The 20,079-nt window shown below is 37.2% G+C and overlaps 1 protein-coding gene across 16 annotated transcripts in view; it reads left to right on the forward strand.

Moving 5' to 3' along the window:
- Positions 1-20,079, forward strand: part of PLEKHA1 (pleckstrin homology domain containing A1) — a 56,216-nt gene that overhangs the window by 533 nt on the left and 35,604 nt on the right. For 15 of the 16 annotated variants that reach the window (XM_064595377.1, XM_064595380.1, XM_064595373.1 and 12 more), the window contains exon 2: positions 15,947-16,107. In XM_064595377.1, coding sequence (XP_064451447.1) covers positions 15,967-16,107 — 141 coding nt within the window. In that variant the 5' untranslated portion in view covers positions 15,947-15,966. Of the gene's footprint in view, positions 1-1,138; positions 1,227-15,946; positions 16,108-20,079 lie in introns of all 16 variants that reach the window. The other variant, XM_064595374.1, reaches the window with a different exon arrangement.

Raw genomic sequence — 20,079 nt, forward strand, 5'->3', positions numbered from 1 at the left:
CTGCCTTGGGCATCGTTTTCTCCTGTCTTCATGCGCTTTCACTTTAGGACTCGCCGAGTCAGCAGTCGACTCCGCCCTGTGCCGTAGAATCATGCTTTACCTTCGCACCTTAATGGTGCAGACGACCAGAGCGAGAGTTGAAAGTGACTTGCCCAAGGTCACGCAGGTAGGACCAGGGAGGCGACCAGAAGGAACCCTGGTCTTTCAGCCTCGAGGCCAGCTGCCGGCCGCAGCGCCTTGGGGAGGTCCTGAGCGGTTTGTGGTTTATTTCAGATGCTTTCTATTGACCCTCCTGGATAGATCATCAGAGGGGAAAGTGGTGTCAGAGTGAAAACGGTCTTGTTATTTATAGCGTTTATTGCCCTTGTTGAATTCTAGTGATGCTGAGTCCCAAAGCCGAGCATCTGCCCTCCGCCAGGCACTCGATTGTTCAGTTGCGGGGCAGATCCAAGAGGAGGCTTAAGGAAGAAATATGCACGCAGTTTGTGCCATTTTCCTCTCCCTTTTCACCTTCCAGTCCTAAAATACTTGCTTTCTTATTTTGCGATTGTTGTCTGTTTCAGCAGGACTTTCTTCGCTTTAATGAAGTCATTGCCTTTGTGAATTAGTTTTCTAACTAGAAAGTCTTATTTCCTGTGTGTTTAATGACTGGAACAAGTAGCGCACTATGAGGTTTATAACCATTGTCTTTTATCTTAGAAATACTGATCAGTCTGCTTTATTACCCGCCGCCCCCCCCCCCCCCCCCCCAGGACTCAGCTTACATACTTTCTGTGCGAGTTTAATGCCATTGAAACACTTGACAGAGAAATTTGGCTAAGCTTTCTATGAATCGGAGAACTTGCAGAAAATCATTTTGTAAAGCTCCATTTTTCTTCACAATGTGAGGGACTTGAAGAACTGTTATTTCAGAAATAGTAAGATTCATTCTGACTAAAATGCCTGTTACTTTTCATATTCCTAATTTTCATATTAATAAACTTGTGGCAAAAAGGAGTTCCCCAAATAGAGTTTGTTTAAATAGTCCTCATCTTGACCAAATCTTCCCAAGGAAAATTACATTTTAGAATATTTATATATTTAAACAAGAATGTCTGAGCTTAGCAGGATTTGAGTTAATGGTTAATTTATTTTACAGTGCTGTAAAACCTACGGAATATCCATTGATGGGTTTCTCTTGAGGAGAGAGCCATATCAAGGGATATAGCTTGAATTTGCTTTTTGTGGTAAGTAGTGGGTAACTTTTGTGACTTAAGAAGTGATTTATATGTATTGAAACTGCTTCATATGGCAATTTATCTTGCTAATTAGTAGTTTTATGGTTCCTTTGGGGAGGAGGGAAGTAGCAAGTTTGTATCTTTTTATTCTCCAATTTTAGCAATGTAGCAAAATAGGAAAGAGAGGTCGTGTGTCAATTTGAGTTTGTCATAGACCAGGGGAGACAGTAAAACAGGATAAGTATACAATTGTTAGGAAACTGCTATGAGTTCATAAGCCGGAAGGACCTTTTTAGAAATGTTTAAGGACATTAAGAATAGCATTGGGATTTTTCTTTAAAAAGCCGCTGTGGGCAGTCCTCCGTATTTGTTGTTAACGTATAGGATGTGACAATATTGAAGACTCCTGGGAAAATATTTAGGAAAGATGGAAACATTTTATATTTTTGTAGAGGCTTTTCCTCTAGAAATGTCTAATGCAGTTTAAAAAGAAAACAAAAAAAGACTTAAGTCTCAAAGTTCGTATAGTCCTACTGAGAAACTTACTGTTCTTTTGACTGTATGATAATTTGTAACCCTGAGTGAAATCTATGAAATAATTTATTAGCATAATTTAAGTTAGACTTTGATGTTGAAATATTGCTGGATGTTAAATTGTTCTTGTTTAAATTTGTCATTTAAGAATGGGAGACATCGTTTTCTGAATACAATATAGTAATTATTCAGATGTGACAACAGTCAACACTCTGCTTTTATGAGATCGAAAACTTCAAGTACTATAGTAGTAGTAACTGCCTCAGCTTTGAGCTGAAGTAATATACAAATACTACTTCTCCACATGCTTGAGCATTTTACTTTTGGTAATATTAAATTTTGATTTTAAATTTCAAGATGATTCTCATATTTCTGATCTGCAATAATATAATAAAATGGTTTCGGTAGGAAATAAATATTAAAACTGAGTTTTTTTGTTTTGACCATTAGATACACAGCATTTAGAAAGGTATTAACATGGTATTGAAAAGAGTTCTTAGGGCAGAAATTTCTGGTGGTTTTAGATGTTTGTAATGCTTAATTATTTTTAGAAACATAAAAATAAAAATTCCTGTTGATATTTGTTATAGCAGTAGGACTCAGTTATGCTTAGTAACATTAAAGCATTGAACTCTGAGTAATATTTTTTCCTAGTAGCTGCTGTGTAATAAAGAATATGTGAGCTTGTAATTAATTCCTAGAAGATATTTAAGCAAACATATTTGCTGTTTATTTTGATAAGACTTTTGATTAGCTGAATTGCTTTGATTCAGGGAAATAGTGTTTTGGGATTTTTTTTTTTTTTTTAAGATTTTATTTGCGAGAGAGAGAGCACAAGCAGGGGAAGTGGCAGGCAGAGGGACAAGGAGAAGCAGGCTTCCCGATGAGCAGGGAACCCTATGCGGGGCTCAACCCCAGGACCACCTGAGCCAAAGGCAGACGCCTAACCGACTGAGCCACGCAGGCGCCCCGTGTTTTGGGGATTTTATATCAGAATTTGAATTGGAATGTCTTTTGACTGTAAAACAACATCAGTATAATTTGGGATATTTTTTAGCATCTAAATAAGCCTTAGAGTCTTAAATATTTTTCCCTACATGGGAACCTTATTATTGTCAGTCTGATAGTTTTATTTTTCAAAAAGTTGTGGTTTTACGCTTTTACATAGTCTAGCCTCTTATAGTTTAACCACTGAACTCTGTATTCTGTGTTCAGTTTACCCTCTTTTGAAGAAAAGACAATCTCAGGCACTTAGAACTAGAAGCAGTCTCAGAGGACTTCTAATGTAGCATCTTATCCAGTATAGTAAATCCCCCGTGGGAATTTTCATGTCTGGTGTTTCCTCTCATTACTAAGGGCAGTGATGCTGTTCCATATATCATCAGGTTGTTGAGTAGTCTGAACTTGGGGAAAACAAACAGAAGACAGTTTTATTTTTCACCATTCACTGCTTTCAACTATGTTTTGTCTTCTTTTTTCCCCTCTCTCCCCACCTCATCACATCATGGACAAATGGTAGCTTTTCCATCATTTATAGCTATTAAAAGCTCCAGTCTGTCTCTTTCAGTTTAAACCTTCAATCTCCTGTTCAATTTAAAGTTCTCCTCCCCTGCCCCAGTGTCAGGCCACTTATTACTTGAAATACTTGGAGTGGGGAGGAATTGTGGTATGCTCCCGGAATTCCTCTTTCCTCTTCTGGGATCTACTTGGTCAGGGACTTGTAAGAAGAAAAATGGAAAAAGACAAGTCTATCTTACTGGGTGCTGTTAAAGCCCTCTTTTGATTAGCAGTGGCAAATCATTGATGTCCACTGATAGGCGTCCACACTGGAATTTTTGGTGAGCTCTCAGAGACTTCTCACTGCACATCATGCCTGGATAAGAAATTTGCTGTGGGCCTACACGGCCACCTCCTTGTCCCCGACCTGTCAGTCCCACCCCCTGGTTCCTGGGGGTGAGGTGCTTTGGGGGATCTTTTCTTTCTACAGCCAGATTTTCTGATAAGAGCAAGATAGCTCAAGTCTAGCTATCTCCTGCAGCTTTCATGTAACCCACTGGAAACTCACTTCCTTGTGATGCCAAGTGGTAGGCCAGCTGCATAAATCTGCCCTCTTTTTGTGGCCTTACATTTCTTATTAATTTTTTTTTGTCCCCCTGCTCAAGTAAGTACAGACCAGCCACTCAGTCTGTTTTATGAGTAGGCATTGAACTAAAGAATGGAATGCCGGTCTCTCCTTGTAGACACTTCTTCGTGAATGAAGGAAGGAGTACCTCCTTCCTTCCTGAGTGTTCTCCCTGAAGACTTGGAAGACTTTGAATTTTTTCCCTCTCTTCTGTCAAATGCTTATATCAAATGATGGTAAAGTGTTGATTAAGGTGCCAGAGCCCTGAGGGGTATGTGTGTGTGAGGGAAGGGGTGTCAGTGCTGGGCTTCCCAAATGTTTGATCCTTGAGGTCTGTAAATCCTCAGCTTTGTGTTTGTTAGCAGATTTGGGACAACAAGGCTAGTTGGTTAACACATAATAGTGAAGCCCTGTGGGCCTAATGACGTCTAACTGTGCAGAATTTAATTTTTCCTTTTTTTTTGTCTGTGATTTTTGTTTTGTTTTTGTTTTTTTGGCTTACTTCCTGGGTCCTCACTGATAAAGTATTAACTGTGACTGTGTTAATTGATTGTATGATCTAACTATACCTTAGACTGGAGGATACATTTGGGGGAAGGTTTTAATGATATAATTTTATCTATTCTTGCCTCATACTAGCTTTACTAAAAATACAAAAACAAATAGAAATATAGTGTTTGAACCTTTTTCCTTCCATTGGCTAAGCAAACCAGTCAGTTAAATGTGCTAAATGATTTATTTTATTTTATTTTATTTTATTTTTTTAATTAATTAATTATTTATTTATTTTTAAGATTTTATTTATTTATTTGAGAGAGAGAGAATGAGAGAGAGCATGAGAGGGAGGAGGGTCAGAGGGAGAAGCAGACTCCCTGCCGAGCAGGGAGCCCGATGCAGGACTCGATCCCGGGACTCCAGGATCATGACCTGAGCCGAAGGCAGTCACTTAACCAGCTGAGCCACCCAGGCACCCTATTTTATTTTTTTAAAAGATTTTATTTATTTATTTGACAGAGAGAGACATAGCGCGAGAGGGAACACAAGCAGGGGGAGTAGGAGAGGGAGAAGCAGGCTTCCCGCTGAGCAGGGAGCCCGATGTGGGGCTTGATCCCAGGACCCTGGGATCATGACCCGAGCTGAAGGCAGATGCTTAACGACTCAGCCACCCAGGCGCCCCCTAAATGATTTCTTGTCTAATGAGGAAAAAGCAGCTTTCTATCTAGAAACTGAAATATTAATATTCATTGCAAAAACATGGATAGATCTAGAGGGTATAATGCTAAGTGAAATAAGTCAGTCTGGTAAAGACAAATACCGTATGATTTCACTCACATGGAATTGAAGATACAAAATAAATGAACGAAGAAAAAAGAGACAAAAAAACCCCCAGGCTCTTAACTACAGAGAACAAATTGGTGGCTGCTAGAGGGGAGGTGGATGAGGGATGGGTAAAGTAGGCGAAAGGCATCAAGAGTACATTTACTGCAATGAGCACTGAGTAATATATAGAGCTGTTGAATCACCATATTGTACACCTGTAACTAATATAACACTATGTTAATTATACTTGAATAAAACAATTGTGGAGGAAGAAAATATTTGTTGCAATTATTACGGGCTTCTTAATACTTCGTTCAACAAATAGTTACTGCGTGCCTTCCATGGATCAGGACTGTTTTAAGCATTGAAGAAACAATAGTAAATAAAAAAAAAAAAATCACTGCTCTTGTGGAGCCGACATTCCAGTGTGGGGAAACAGGAGATAGGTAAATAAGTAAATGATATTGTTTGTTAGCAGCAAATGCTAAGGAGAATAAAGCAGAAAAGGGAGATAGGAAGTGGCAGTACAGTTGACATTTGCAATTTTAGATAGTGTCAAGTTGGGTGTCGCTCTTTCTCTGAGAAAGTGATATTTGAGTTCAAAGACCCCGAGTGGGGAGCTTGTCTGACATAGTACAGAGTCCAGTGGCCAGATAAGTGACCAAGGGGGGACTGGGATAGGGTGTGGGGCGTGTAGGTGAGGCCTGTATGTCTTTGTAAAGGCTTTAGTTTTTACTTGAATGAGATGAGATCACATTGAAACAATGGTTCTTAACCTTGGCTGAACACTGGAATTATCTGGGGAGATTTAAAAATGTACTAATGTCTAGATCCCATCTTCAGAGTTTCTTTCTTCTTTTTTTTTTTTTTAAGTTTTATTTATTTAAGTAATCTGTACATTTAGTGTAGGGCTCAAACTTACAACCCTCGAGATCAGCAGTCACATGTGTTTCTGACTGAGCCAGCCAGGCAGCCCCCATCTCCAGAGTTTCTGATTTAATTGGTCTGGGGGGGTGTCCAGCCTTGGCATCAGGATTTTTAACAACTGCTAGATAATTCTAATAAGTAGCCAAAGTTGAAGAGTTTTGAGCAGAGTGACATTACCTAGTATTGAAGAGCCTGGGCTCCAGAGCTAGACTTCTCTGGTTTGAATCTGAACTGTGCCACTTCCTAAACCTGTGACCTGGGACAAGTTATTTTTAAAATTCCCTGTGCTTTGTTTTTTCATCTGTAAATTTGTTACAAGGATTAAATGAACTTATATTTAAATATTTGGAACAGTGCTTGGCCAGTAGTGGTATGTGTTTATTAAATAAACACTTGGATATATGTCTTAATGGGATCACTCTGCTCTGTTGAGAATAAAGTGAAGGGGGCAAGAGCAGAAGCAAGGAACAGTCATCCAGCTGAGAGGTGATAGTGGCTTGGACCAGAGTGGCTACAAATGCAAGTGATGAGAAGTAGTGGGATTCTGGATATATTTACAAGATGGAGTCAACAGGATTTGCTGAGAAAGAAGATTCATTCAATTCTGACTCTAAGATATTTTGCCTGACAGCTGGAAGAAGGGAGTGGCTATTTATTGAGATGAGGAGGACTGAGACAACAGGTTTCTAAGGGGAATATCTGATGCTGTTTGTTAAGTTTGAGATGTCTCTTAGGTAAGTAAGTAGATATGTAGACAGTTGTATACATGAGTCTGCAGTTCAGCTGGATGTCCAGAGCTGGAGATAGCTGTTGGAAACCATCTGTACGTAGACCTGTGTAAATAAGTGAGCTCACCAAGGAACTGCATATATACAGAAAAGAGGTCCATGGGCTACCTCCTGGGACACTCTAATAAAATTCAGAGGTCTGGGAGATGAAATGTTTCTTAGAGTTTCTCATGTGATCTAGAATGAAAAACAATTGTAATTCTTCTTTCTTTTTCTTTTTTTTTTTTTTTTTTAGAAAAACAGCTTTATTAAGATATAATTTGCCGATTTAAGGTGTACAATTCAGTGGTTTTTAGTATATTCACAGAATTGTGCAACTGTTACCACACTCAATTTTAGAATATTTTTATTACCCTAAAATGAAACCTGTACCCTCCCATCCCGGGGTAACTCCTCATTCCCCTCATCCCTTCTATCCCTAGGCAAGTGCTAATCTACTTCTGTCTTTACGGGTTTGCCCATATGGAGTTCAAATCATTGGGATCATATAATATGTAATCTGTGTAGGAAGAAGTAGTATTCGTTACTACCTAGCATCTAGAGTCATTAGATAATTAAGCATTTGGTAAAGGTGGGGGCTATAAGATCTCTCATTGTAAAGATACATTTTCCTCTTTGTAATTAGTAAGAAAACTGTGGGGTAAATATTTTGAGACTGTGAATATTCTGTTCTCTAACAACCTGTTATATATTGGTTTTAGTGTTCATTGAAGATCCTTACTTTAAATCAGTGATTATGTTGCAAAAGTGATGATTTTCTATTATTATATTTTCAAAGAATGAGTTCATAATATCTCTAATTCAGATGTATTATGTAGAGTTTTGCCTTTTTTATTTATACATCTTTTCTGTTACCATGAAAATCTTGGTTCCTAATAACAAATGAATGTTGTATTACTTTATGTTACATGATATCATATTTTATATTCTATATTCTATTGTATATTCTATAAGTGTTATGGCAAGATAATCATAGCATTAATATGTTTACATTATCCTATAGTGCACATCAAATACTATCATATATATAAAATATTTTCAGAGTTATAATACCAAGTGAGATTACTGGGTTATGGGATAAATGTATATGTGATTTTGTTAAATAGTACCGTATTCACCTCAGTAGGGTTGCACCATTTTGCATTTTCATGAGCAGTGTAAAAGAGTCCCTGTTATCTAATAGCATCACCAGTATAGTGTATTGGCAAGCTTTTGACTTTTTGCCAGTGAGATAGGTGAGAAATGGTATCTCTCTGTAACACAGATTTGTTTCTATTGTGAAGGTTGTGAACATCCAAAAAAGTAGACAGAATTATATAACTATAGTACCCATCATGTAGCTCCAACAACTGTCAATCCAGGCCATGCCTTCTTCATTCCCTCCCCCTAGATTATGCAGGTGATATTTTATGTCTGTATCAGTAAATACCTCTAACTGATAAGGATTCATTTTCTTGATGACATAACCACAATAACATTATCACACTGAAAATAAAGATCCATTTCCTTAATACCATTAGGCAGTATCCTAATATCTAGTTTTCTTAAATATGTCAGTGTTTTTTAAATTTATTTTAATTTATTTATTTTAAAGATTTTATTTGAGAGAGAGTCAAGAAAGCACAAGCAGGGATGGGGAGCAGCAGAGAGCAGCAGAGAGAGGGAGAGGGATAAGCAGACTCCCCACAGAGCAGGGAGCCCGATGGGGGGGGGGCTTGATCCCAGGACCCTGAGATCATGACCTGAGCCAAAGGCAGACGCTCAACTGACTGAGCCACCCAAGTGCCCTTGTCCGTGTTTTTTTAAAAACAGGATTTATATAAGGTCCACATGTTGTGATTGTGTTTTTTTTAAGTCTTTTATTATTTATTTTTTTAAAGATTTATTAGCGAGCGCACCTGGGAGCAGGGAAAGGGGCAGAGGGAGAGAATCTCAAGCACACTCCCCCCTGAGCCTGATGTGGGGCTGGATCTCAGGACCCTAGGTCACAACCTGAGCCAAAACCAAGAGTCGGTCACTCAACCGACTGAGCCATTCCAGGCGCCCCTTAGTTTTTTAATTTATAGGTTCTTCCTCCCATTCCTTTCCCCCTGCTCCCTTGGAATTTATTTTTGAAGAAATTATGTTATTTGTCCTGAGAAATTTCTTATAGTTTGGATTTTGCTATTTGAATCCCTGTGGTGTGGTTTAACATGTTTTTCCCCTGTTTTCTATCAGTTGGTAGTTAGATCTAGAGGTTTGGTCAAATTCAAGCTTTTTTTTTTTTTTTTTTTTTTTCAGAAGTGTTTCATAGATGCTATCATGTTCTTAGACACATGAAGTCTGGTTGTCTTGTTTATGGAGTCAGTGGCAATGCCTACTGTATCTCTTATTTTGAGATTTTTCTTATTATGAATGAAGTTGAGCATCTTTTTATATGTTTAAGGGCCATTTTTATATCATTTTCTGCAGAATATCTGTTCATGCGTTTTCCCCATTTTTCTATTGAACTTTTGATATATTTCCCTTGACTTTTTTTGCAAGCTCTTTAAATGTTATCATGATATAAGTTGTAAATATTTTCTACTGGTTTTGACTTTGCTTATCAGGTTTTTGCCATGCAAAAGCTTTTTTTAAAAAGTTATGCATGGTCAATTTTATCAATGAATTTTTTATTGCTACTGGATATTTTTTATTAACTTTGTAGAACTTTAAGTTACATACAATAAACTATCCATTTGAAGTTTACAGTTTGATGAGTTTTGACTATACTGTGGCGTGTGGCTGTGCTTCCTTCACACAGTAGAATGGTATTTCATTGTATAGACCGATTACATTTTATTTATCTCTTCATGTGTTGATGGACATTGGGTTGTTTCTAGTTTGAGGCTATTAGAAGTAAAACTATAAAAATTTTGAATTAGTCTTTGCATAAATATATGTTTTCATTTCTCTTGCATTAATACCTAGGAATGGAATGGGTGGGTCAGAGATTAGGTGTATTATTTTGGTTTTATTGCCAGAACTTTTCCCAGAGTGGTTGTATCATTTTACGTTCCCATCAACAGTACAGAAATTCTGTATGTGCCACATCTTTGACAACATACCATATTGTCATTTTGCTTAATTTTAGCCATCTGGTGAGTGTATGGTATCTTTTTAAATTCAGGGTTATTGATTTATAATTTACAAACAGTAAATTTTACTCATTTTAGGGCACAGTTCTCTAAGTATTGACATGTGCATGTAATTGTGTAAGCTCCACCACAATCTAGATACACAACAGTTACACATCAAAAAATTTGACTTACATTCCTTTGTAGTCCTTTTCCTTATCTTAAGACCTAGCAATTCTTTTTTTTTTTTTTTTTAAGATTATTTGAGAGAGAGAGAGAGTAGAGGGGAGGGGCAAAGGGAGAGAATTTCCAGCATACTCCCCACTGAGTGTGGAGGGAGCCCTGTGTGGGGCCCGATCTCACAACCCTGAGATCATGACCTGAGCCTAAACCAAGAGTTGGACATTTAACCGACTGAGCCACCCAGGTGCCCCCCAAGCCTTAGCAATTCTGGTGTTTTTTTTAATCACTGTAGTTTGTTTTGTTTTGTTTTTTAACTTGTATGCACTAAAGTTTATTCTGTGGTCTATAGGCCTGAGTTTTGATGAATTCATTATGTAGTGGTGTATCCCACCACAATTAAGATGCAAAACAGTTCATCACTACACATATTACCCTTTGAAGCCAACCCCTGCCTTCACCTACTGATTTGTTCTCTGTCCCAATAGCCTTTTTGGTCTGGCTTTTTTCACTTAGCCAAATAGATTTGAGATTTATTCATGTTGTATGTATCAGTGGTTTGTTGCTTTATATTGCTAAGTAGTATTCCATTGTATTGGTTATACCACAGTTTATTCATTTATTGGTCGAAGGACATTTGGGTTGTTTCTGCTTTTTGCCAGTAAAATAATGTTGCTGTAGACACTTGTACAGATTTTTGTGCAAACACATCTTTCAGTTCACAGTAGGATTGCTGGGTCATTGTAATGGTATGTTTAACTTCATGAGAAACTGTGGAAACTGTTCTTCCAAGTTGCTGTACCATTTTGCATCTCACCAGCAATGTATGAGAGGGAGTTCACTTGTTTCACATTCTTGTCAGCATTTGATATTGTCAGGTTTTGTTGTTTTTTGGGTTGTTTTTGTTTTAGCCATTCTATTAGATATGTTGTGGTATCTCATGGTTTTTTTTTTTTTTTTTTTAAAGATTTTATTTATTTATTTATTAGAGAGCGAGCGAGAGAGAAACAGCACGAGAGAGGAGAGGGTCAGAGGGAGAAGCAGGCTCCCCACTGAGCTGGGAGCCCTATGTGGGACTCGATCCCAGGACCCCGGGATCATGACCTGAGCTGAAGGCAGTTGCTTAACCAACTGAGCCACCCAGGCGCCCTATCTCATGGTTTTTATTTGCAATACTTTTCTGACTAATGATCATGAACGTCTTTTCATGTGTTCGTTTACTATTTGTATCTTCATTGACTTGTCTCTTCAGATTTTTTGGCCATTTTCCTGTTTGTTTGCTTCTCTTATTATTGAACTGTAATAATTTCTTGCCTGTTCTTGGATATCAGTTATTTGATAGACCTATAGGTACTGAATATTTTTCTCATTCTGTGGCTTGTCTTTTGATTTCTTAACAGTGTCTTTCAAAGAGCAGTTTTTAATTTTTTTAAGTCCAATATAACAACTACTATATGGCTCATGCTCTTTGTGTCTTAATTAAGAAATCTTTATGTACTCCTAAGGTCATGAGCACTTTCTCCTATTTTTTTTTAAGAAGCTTTATTGTTGTAGCTTTTATATTAGGTCTGTGATTAATTTTGTTACATTTTTTCCCACATGAATACCTAATTGTTCTAGCGCCATTTGTTGAAAAGACTATCCTTTCCCTATGGAATTGCCTTGGCATCTTTGTTGAAAATCAACTGACAGTAAATATGTAAGAGTCTGTTTCTGGATGCTTCTCTGTTCCACTGATTTGTTATATCTTTTTTTTTTTTTTTTTAATCCTACACTGTATTGTTGTAGCTTTTTTGTAAGTCTTAAAATCAAATAGTGTAAGTTATCCTACTCTATTCTTTTGGGAAGTAGATTTGGCTTTTCTTTCTTCCTTTTTAAAAAATTTTATTTATTTATTTGACACAGAGAGAGAGCACAAGTAGGGGAAGCAGCAGCAGAGGGAGAGGGAGAAGCAGGCTCCCCGCTGAGCAGGGAGCCTGGTGCGGGGCTCGATCCCAGGACACTGGGATCATGACCTGGGCCTAAGGCAGCCACTTAACGACTGGGCTGCCTAGGCACCACATTGATTTGGCTTTTCTAGGTCATGTGCATTTCAGTATATATCATAAAATACATATCATATTCTCAATTTTTATAAAATATTCTGTCAGACTTTTTATTGGATTATTATATCAGTACTTCATTCTTTTCTGTATCTGCATAATATTCCATTGTGTTGGGTAGATCACATGTTTAACTGTTCACCTGTTGATGAACATATGGGTTGTTTCCACTTTTTGCTTATTGTGAATAGTGCTGCAATTAATATTTATGAGTACCTGTTTTCACTTCTTTTGGGTGTATATCTAGGAGTGGAAATGCTGAGTTGTATGGTAATTGTGTTCAACTTTAGAAGAACTACTAAACTGTTTTACACAGCTGTTGTACCATTTTAGAGTGGGGGGGGTTCCAGTTTTCCACATCTTCGCTAACACTTGTTATTTTCCTTTCTTTTAATTATCACCATCCTAGTGGTTATAAAGTGGTATCTCACTGTGGTTTTGGTTTACATTTCCCTAATTACCAATGATACTGAGCATCTTTTTGGGTTCTGTTTGGCCATTTATGTATCTTCTTTGGGCAAAATGACTTTTCAAGTCCTTGCCTATTTTTTATTTGGATTGTTTGTTATTGAATTGTAAGAGCTATTTATATATTCTGGATATTAGACCCTTGTCAGATATGTAATTTGTGAATATTTACTCCCATTCTGTAGGTTCTCTTTTCATTTTCTTGATGTTCTTTGATGCAAAAAAGCTTTTAGTTTTGGGGCATGTGGGTGGTGCAGTTGGTTAAGCATCTGACTGTTGGTTTCAGCTCATGTTGTGATCTTGGGGTCCTGAGATTGAGCCCAGCTTTGGGCTCCAGCTCAGTGCAGAGTCTGCTTAAGTTTCTCTCTCCCCTTTGTACTCTGCTTGTACACTCTATGTCTCTTAAAAAAAAAAAAAAAAAGCTTTTAGTTTTTATGAAGTCCAATTTAGCCTGTTTTTTCTTTTGTTGTTCATATTTTTATTTCATATCTAATAATTCATTGCCAAATCCAAGGTCATGAATATCAGCCTCCATGTTTTCTTAAAGTATTACGGTTTTAGCTATCTTATATTCAGATTGTTAATCCATTTTGAGTCAGTTTTCATATATAGTGTGAAGAAGGGTTCAGTTTCATTCTTTAGCATGTGGATATCCAGTTGTCCCAGCACCATATTTTGAAGAGGCCAAATCTTCCCCATTGCATGATGTTTGGTACCTTTGTTGAAAATCAGTTGGCCATAGATGTATGGGTTTGTCTGGGGTCTCAATATTATTCCTTTGGTGTGTGTCTATCCTCATGACACCACTCAAGTGGATAGTTTTTACTGTGGATACAGGTATACCTGGAAGATATTGTGGGTTAGACTCCAGACTACCACAATAAAGCAAATACCACAATAAAGCAAGTCAAATGAATTTTTTGGTTTTTCAGTGCATATAAAAGTTAGGTTCACACTATACTATAGTCTGTTAAGAGTGTAATAGTATTACATCTAAAGAAAACAATGTACATACCTTTTTTTAAAAAGATTTTATTTTATTTTATTTATTTGACAGAGAGAGAGAGAGTGAGAGAGAGAACACAAGCAGGAGGAGTGGGAGAGGGAGGAGCAGGCTTCCTGCTGAGCAGGGAGCCAGATGTGGGGCTCGATCCCAGGACCCTGGGACCATGACCTGAGCCAAAGGCAGACGCTTAACAACTGAGCCACCCAGGCGCCCCCAATGTACATATCTTAATTTAAAAACCCTTTCTTGCTAGGAAAATGCTAACCATCATTTGAGCTTTTAGCGAGTCATAGTCACTGATCATAGATCACCATGACAAATATAATAATAATGAAAAGATTTGAAGTATTGTGAGACTTACCCCGATATGCCACACAGAGACACCAAGTGAACAGATGCTGTTGGAAAAATGGTGCCAGTAGACTTGGCTCCATGTAAGGTTTGCCACAAACCTTCAGTTTGTAAAAAACCACAGTATCTGTGAAGTGCAATAAAAGGAGATATGCCTATACGTTATTATGGTATATTAATTTTTCAAGTTTTGATTACACTTAAATTTTTAAAATGTTGGGTAAGTTCATTAAAGAAATTATCTCCTCTAAGTGCCAGGTTTATAATAACACACATACATGACCTTAGTAGATAATTTTGTTTAAAAATTTTTGGTGTGTCTAATTTCTCTGGATGCATATAGAATAGTGATTTAAATATGCAGTGTATCAGAATGTGTTGTAATTGAATTTTCACTGTGGGTGAAACAACCTCGAGACTTTAAATGAAGAACTAGTTACATATATAAATTCAGCCTGCCAAAAGATGTTGGAATAGGAACAGTCTGCAGATTTGCATCCATCAGGAAGGAGTCACATATCTACAGTTTCTAGAGAAAAAAATGGCTGGGAACTGCTTTTTACTCAAGTCATGGTTTTTAACTTTAATCAGTACAACAAAAATTTTAGTACTTTAAGAATCAGAATATGATACGCTTTTGAAGTCTCTTAATCTATAACTTCTCCCTTCTCCTCTTTTTTCCCCCCATAATTATTTACTGAAGAAACTGGGCTGTTTGTCCTGCTGTTCCCCACAGTCTGGCTTTGGCTGATTGAACCCCCGTGGTGCAGTTTACTATGTTCCTCTGCGTTTTTTATTGCCTGTAAATTGGTGGTTTGACATAGGGAGATCTAGAGACTGGATCCGATTCAGATAAAAACTTTTTTGTTAGGGCGCCTGGGTGGCTCAGTTGGTTAAGCGACTGCCTTCAGCTCAGGTCATGATCCTGGAGTCCCTGGATCGAGTCCCGCATCGGGCTCCCTGCTCGGCGAGGAGCCTGCTTCTCTCTCTAACCCTCCCCCCTCTCATGTACTCTCTCTCTCTCATTCTCGCTCTCTCAAATAAATAAATAAATCTTTAAAAAAAAAAAAAACTTTTTTGTTACATGCTCACTTCATAGGTGATGTTTGTGTCTTTATCAGGAGGCACATAATACCTGCTTATCTCTCTTTTTCATGATGTTAATTAATTTTACTTTGATTCATTTTAGTTTTAGCAATTCGAAGAGTTTTAGAGAGAGAATGTGGTATAGATGTTAGGATATAAGCTCTAGAGCCCAAGAATCTGGGTTCATGTTTTGATTTATTTACTAGTTCTCTAATCTTAGAGAGTCACTTTCCCTTATGAGCCTTAAGTCTCTTATCTGTGAAATGGGGATGGTGATTCCTATTCATGGGGTCATTTTGAGGGTTCAGTGAGAAAATGCATGGAAAAGAACCTTGCACAGAGCCTAGCATATAGTTAGTGGCCAGTAAGTGTTAGCTATTGTTGTTCTGTGAATTTAAAAATATTCTGGAATAATCTGAAAGGTAGATTATCTCAATTTATAAGTGAGGAAATTAAAGTTTGGATAGCTAATTTTTTGGCTCATCTGGGTGTGTTTAGGGAAAAAAGTAGGTCAGTTATTCAACTGAGGTGAATGGCTCTCCTTTGGTCCAATCAATGTGTATAGTTGTATTTAGTAACCACTCATAATCTTAATTTCAAAAGGTTTTGCCCATGCTTTGTACATATTCACATGTACATCACCACTTCATTTTGGGAAGTGGGCTCTTTGTTAAATAAATTGTATATGGCACATTTTATGTTTGAAGTCCACTGAGAAATTACTTACTGTCAAATGTTTTTATTTTACAGTGTAATGTTCAGGCTCAGAAATGCCTTATGTGGATCGTCAGAATCGTATTTGTGGTTTTCTAGACATTGAGGAAAATGAAAACAGTGGGAAATTTCTTCGAAGGTACTTCATACTGGATACCAGAGAAGATAGTTTTGTATGGTACATGGATAATCCACAGGTTTGTAAAATCCAGCTGGTTAACCTTTTTTCAAAAGCACACAAGAATTTTAATTATTAAAATATTGAACATACTATATGCTGTTAGGATTTGTTTTCCCAAAAAATGTATGTTTAGATTTAATTCTACTGGCTGCATTCTTCCTGTCTTGCATGCTCAACTCCTGCTGTCTTACTTGAATTTCAGAAGATGAGACTAAGTTTATTCAATAAAAATTTGTGCATGCATATATGTCCATTCCCTCCTGCCCCGGGGTGGGGAGAGAAATGCTGGCTCTGGTAAAAAATTCTGAAATTATTTAAATTTAAGATAATGCCTCTAGGATAGAGCTTGCTGTCTTTTGGTAAAGAAACGACTGAGCTAGTTGCCGCTCTTGCACACACGTGTGGTCCTTTCGTCTTGTAGCAGCAGATTTGAGTGTCAGCTGTCATTCACAAATTGAAACGCACTTTGATTTTACTGTTGCCTTTCAAATCATTGGGGAAATGTCATAAATTAAAAATCAGAATCCCTGTTTTAGATCTGAAAAACCTTGGATTAGAGATCATCTGTCGAGTAGTTTTAAGTTTTCTCGCCCGGTGAATCTCTTCATTCAGTTGGGATAGATGTTGCAAGGATGAGTCCCTAGCAAATGTCTAAGCTGATCCTGTCTAGTGGGTGAGGAACTTAGAATCAAGGGAGGAGTGGGGACTGGTGGGAGGTTTGTTCTGTTTCATGGAGAAGGAACTAGATCCCCTGACAACCAGTCTAGTATTCTTCACCACTCTCTACTTATTTCAGGTTAGACAAAATATTTATGTACTAATGCATTTATATTTGTTTATATGGAATTCAAGTTGTTAGGGACTTTAGTACAAATTCCACCTCCTCCTCAATGCAGGAAACCTGTCTGTCCCTGATCTTCACTTTAGCTGTTGTTTGAATTACACATTATGAAAAAGTACTTATGGTATTTGAGACACTTTAATTATTATTTGCTCTGTGAGCCAAAATCTATTTCCTTGTATCTGCTCCGCATTAATACTACCCTGTCCTCTGATTCTCCATAAAGTAAGTTTAGTCCTTTATCCTGACACAGCCTTTGAAATTTTGGAGGATAATTTGTATTTTAATTCAGTGTAGATTATTTGAGTGCTGACTTTGAGACTCTTTTCCCTAGGAACTGTCTACTCTTTATCCATATCCTTATAGAGCTTCCTGACACTGTTTTACTCCCTTATCTCTGGGTGTAACCACCTTTCTTGGGTGGTAGTAGCCTGGCTATGGACCTACAATGATTAATAACCTTAATTTACTTGGCCAGAGTCAGTGGAAGAAGGAACAGGTCAGCAGAAATCAAAAGTTCATGTTTATTTATTATTATTATTTTTTAATAGAAATCAGATTTCTCCCCTTTATGACCATTCTGGCCTGTGCTCTTCTTGGTTTGTCTCTCTTCACAAGACCTGGTGGACTGATATATATGGATTTTCCCAAATTGTATTTAAAGCTCCTTGGTTGTTTTTCTTCATAATAATAGATTCTTCCCTCAGAATTACTTTTATCAGCACTTCCCACTTAGAGCTAGAAGAAGGTGAGCACAAAATGGATTATCTTTATTACACTGAAGGAAACATGAATTTGGAATCAGAGTTACGGTCTTCATGGAGGTAGCAGCATTGAAAATTGACCCAGAGGGTGGATACGATTTTGGCCAAGAGATGGAGAAGTGGGTATTCCAGTGCTCAAAGAATAGCACGGACAAAGAAGTCCAAGCAAGGAAGGCTGTGGCCTGTGTGGAGAATAGGTCACTGTGGCTGTAGCAGGGAGGGTGGATATTAAAGTTTGCACTCAGCTAGATCTTTTTCTACATGAACTGTTTTTTTGTTGTTGTTGTTTTAAGAGTTGCAATTTTTTTTTAAAAAGTTTATTATTTAAGTAGATTCTACACCCAGCGTGGGGCTTGAGCTCACGACCCTGAGATCAAGAGTCACTTGCTCTTCTGACCGAACCAGCCAGATGCCCCAGCAAAAACTCTTTAAAAGCCAGATTTCCATGGTGTAATTAACACATTGGTTTTTATGAATGTAGTACAGAATTTTAAATCTGTCTTTTATTTGGTTCTTAATAATTTTAACTCTTCATTCTAACTGATAAGAACCTTTTACAATCTTGACTCTGCAGCCAGTGGATTAGCCATCAGTACACCAGCTTTGTGTCGTTTTTAAATGTATTAAGACTTATATTTCCTCATGAAAGCTTTAGTAAAATGTCTTGCTAAGATTATGATGTTAGGTTGAACCACATGAAATTGCCAGTATACCACTATTTTGATCTACTGAAGAATGACAGTTTCATCTGCTTCAATCTAGTTGCTTATGTTACGGTGCTGTAACACACTTATACTGATCATAATAACCCTGATAACGAAAAGAAAATCAGTTTGGCTCACCTGTCCTTAGGGAGCCATCTTCCTCCATTTTCCTTTCTTTACCACTAACCATTGGTTTAAAAATCCATTCTAGTGTATTACTAGGGATCCATTTGGAGCTTTCTGTATTTTGTTGAGGGTGTGGGTAATGGTGGAGAATTAAATAATTGAGTATCTGTATCAGGGAGTGACTTTGAAGAAACTTGAAAAAAGTATTTTTGGCAAAAAGAGTGTAGGAACTCATAAGAACAAATGGCTCATTTTCCTTTTTATCTTAAAACGTCACTAGTTGATTATTTCTTGTTCACCGTCAGGGAACAGATTTTGAAACCTACTTTTTTGTAGTTGAATTTGGCAGTAATCATACTGATCCATAGGAACTAGGTATTTTGAATATTCAACTTTGTCTCTCACCTACTTATATTTCCCTGTACTGTGCCACTCTTTATTTTATTTTATTTTTTTTAAAGATTATTTATTTATTTGAGAGAGAGAGAAGGAGAGACAGAGAGCATGAGAGGGAGGAGGGTCAGAGGGAGAAGCAGACTCCCCACCGAGCAGGGAGCCCGATGTGGGACTCGATCCCAGGACTCCAGGATCATGACCTGAGCTGAAGGCAGTCGCTTAACCAGCTGAGCCACCCAGGCATCCCCTGTGCCACTCTTTAATCTGTGACCCTTCATGTCATGCGGCCATGACATAGTTCTCATTTCTCTTCCTCATACAAGGCTTAGAACTGTATTCAGCTAGTTAAAACAATAAATTTTTGGAGGACTTAAGAGAAAAATAACACTTTTGAATGGAATGGTAGCAGTGTTTGAGAAAAATCATTTTGATAGTAGTTAGGAGGTCTTGAAGACATTTTAACATTTCATTTCCTTATCCAAAACTAAAAACAGCAACAACAAAGCAACCTCTAAACGTAAAACATTTTATATAGGAACACAACCATTTAACAGTTTACCTTAAAAATTACAATTTTATTTTATATATATATTTATGGTTTATATTTAGAAGCTTGAACGTAGTATATAGTTTAAAGCAAAACAACGCAGTTTATATGGGAGTGAAAATTTTGAAAAGACCTGTCCCTGTCAACAATAACCAGTTTATGTTTAGGAATCTTAAGTCTTTGAAATGTCTTGGCTTTCATATAATTAATTGTTTCCAGTAAGCTTATAGAGAGGTCCGAGAAACGTACCTCCTAATCATTCATAAAAACAAAACCAAAGATTTTCTTTTTAATGCACATTATTATAAAGTTAGTTAAAAAGTTGATCTTGGTTAATCTACAGTGGAGGAAACTTTCAAAGTTAACATTGTCTTAATTTTACTTTTAAAATCTTCTATCAGAGTTTTCCTTTATATTCTTTATTACTTTTTTCCAGACTCTTATCTGATGTTCCTGCCTCTATCTTCCCCCTCTATAACCCATCCAGTTTATTTTATTACAGGATATATTAAAGTACAATTTTGATTGCTCACAATTTGAATGCTCACAAACCTTTGTTAGTGGTTCAAATTCTTAACTGTGTAAATTCTTTGCTACTTTTTAATTTAGG

Source organism: Mirounga angustirostris, unplaced genomic scaffold (assembly GCF_029215605.1).
Source record: "Mirounga angustirostris isolate CCGP_5_RB_7025 unplaced genomic scaffold, mMirAng1.0.hap1 SCAF_6, whole genome shotgun sequence".
NCBI classification, from domain to species: domain Eukaryota; kingdom Metazoa; phylum Chordata; class Mammalia; order Carnivora; family Phocidae; genus Mirounga; species Mirounga angustirostris.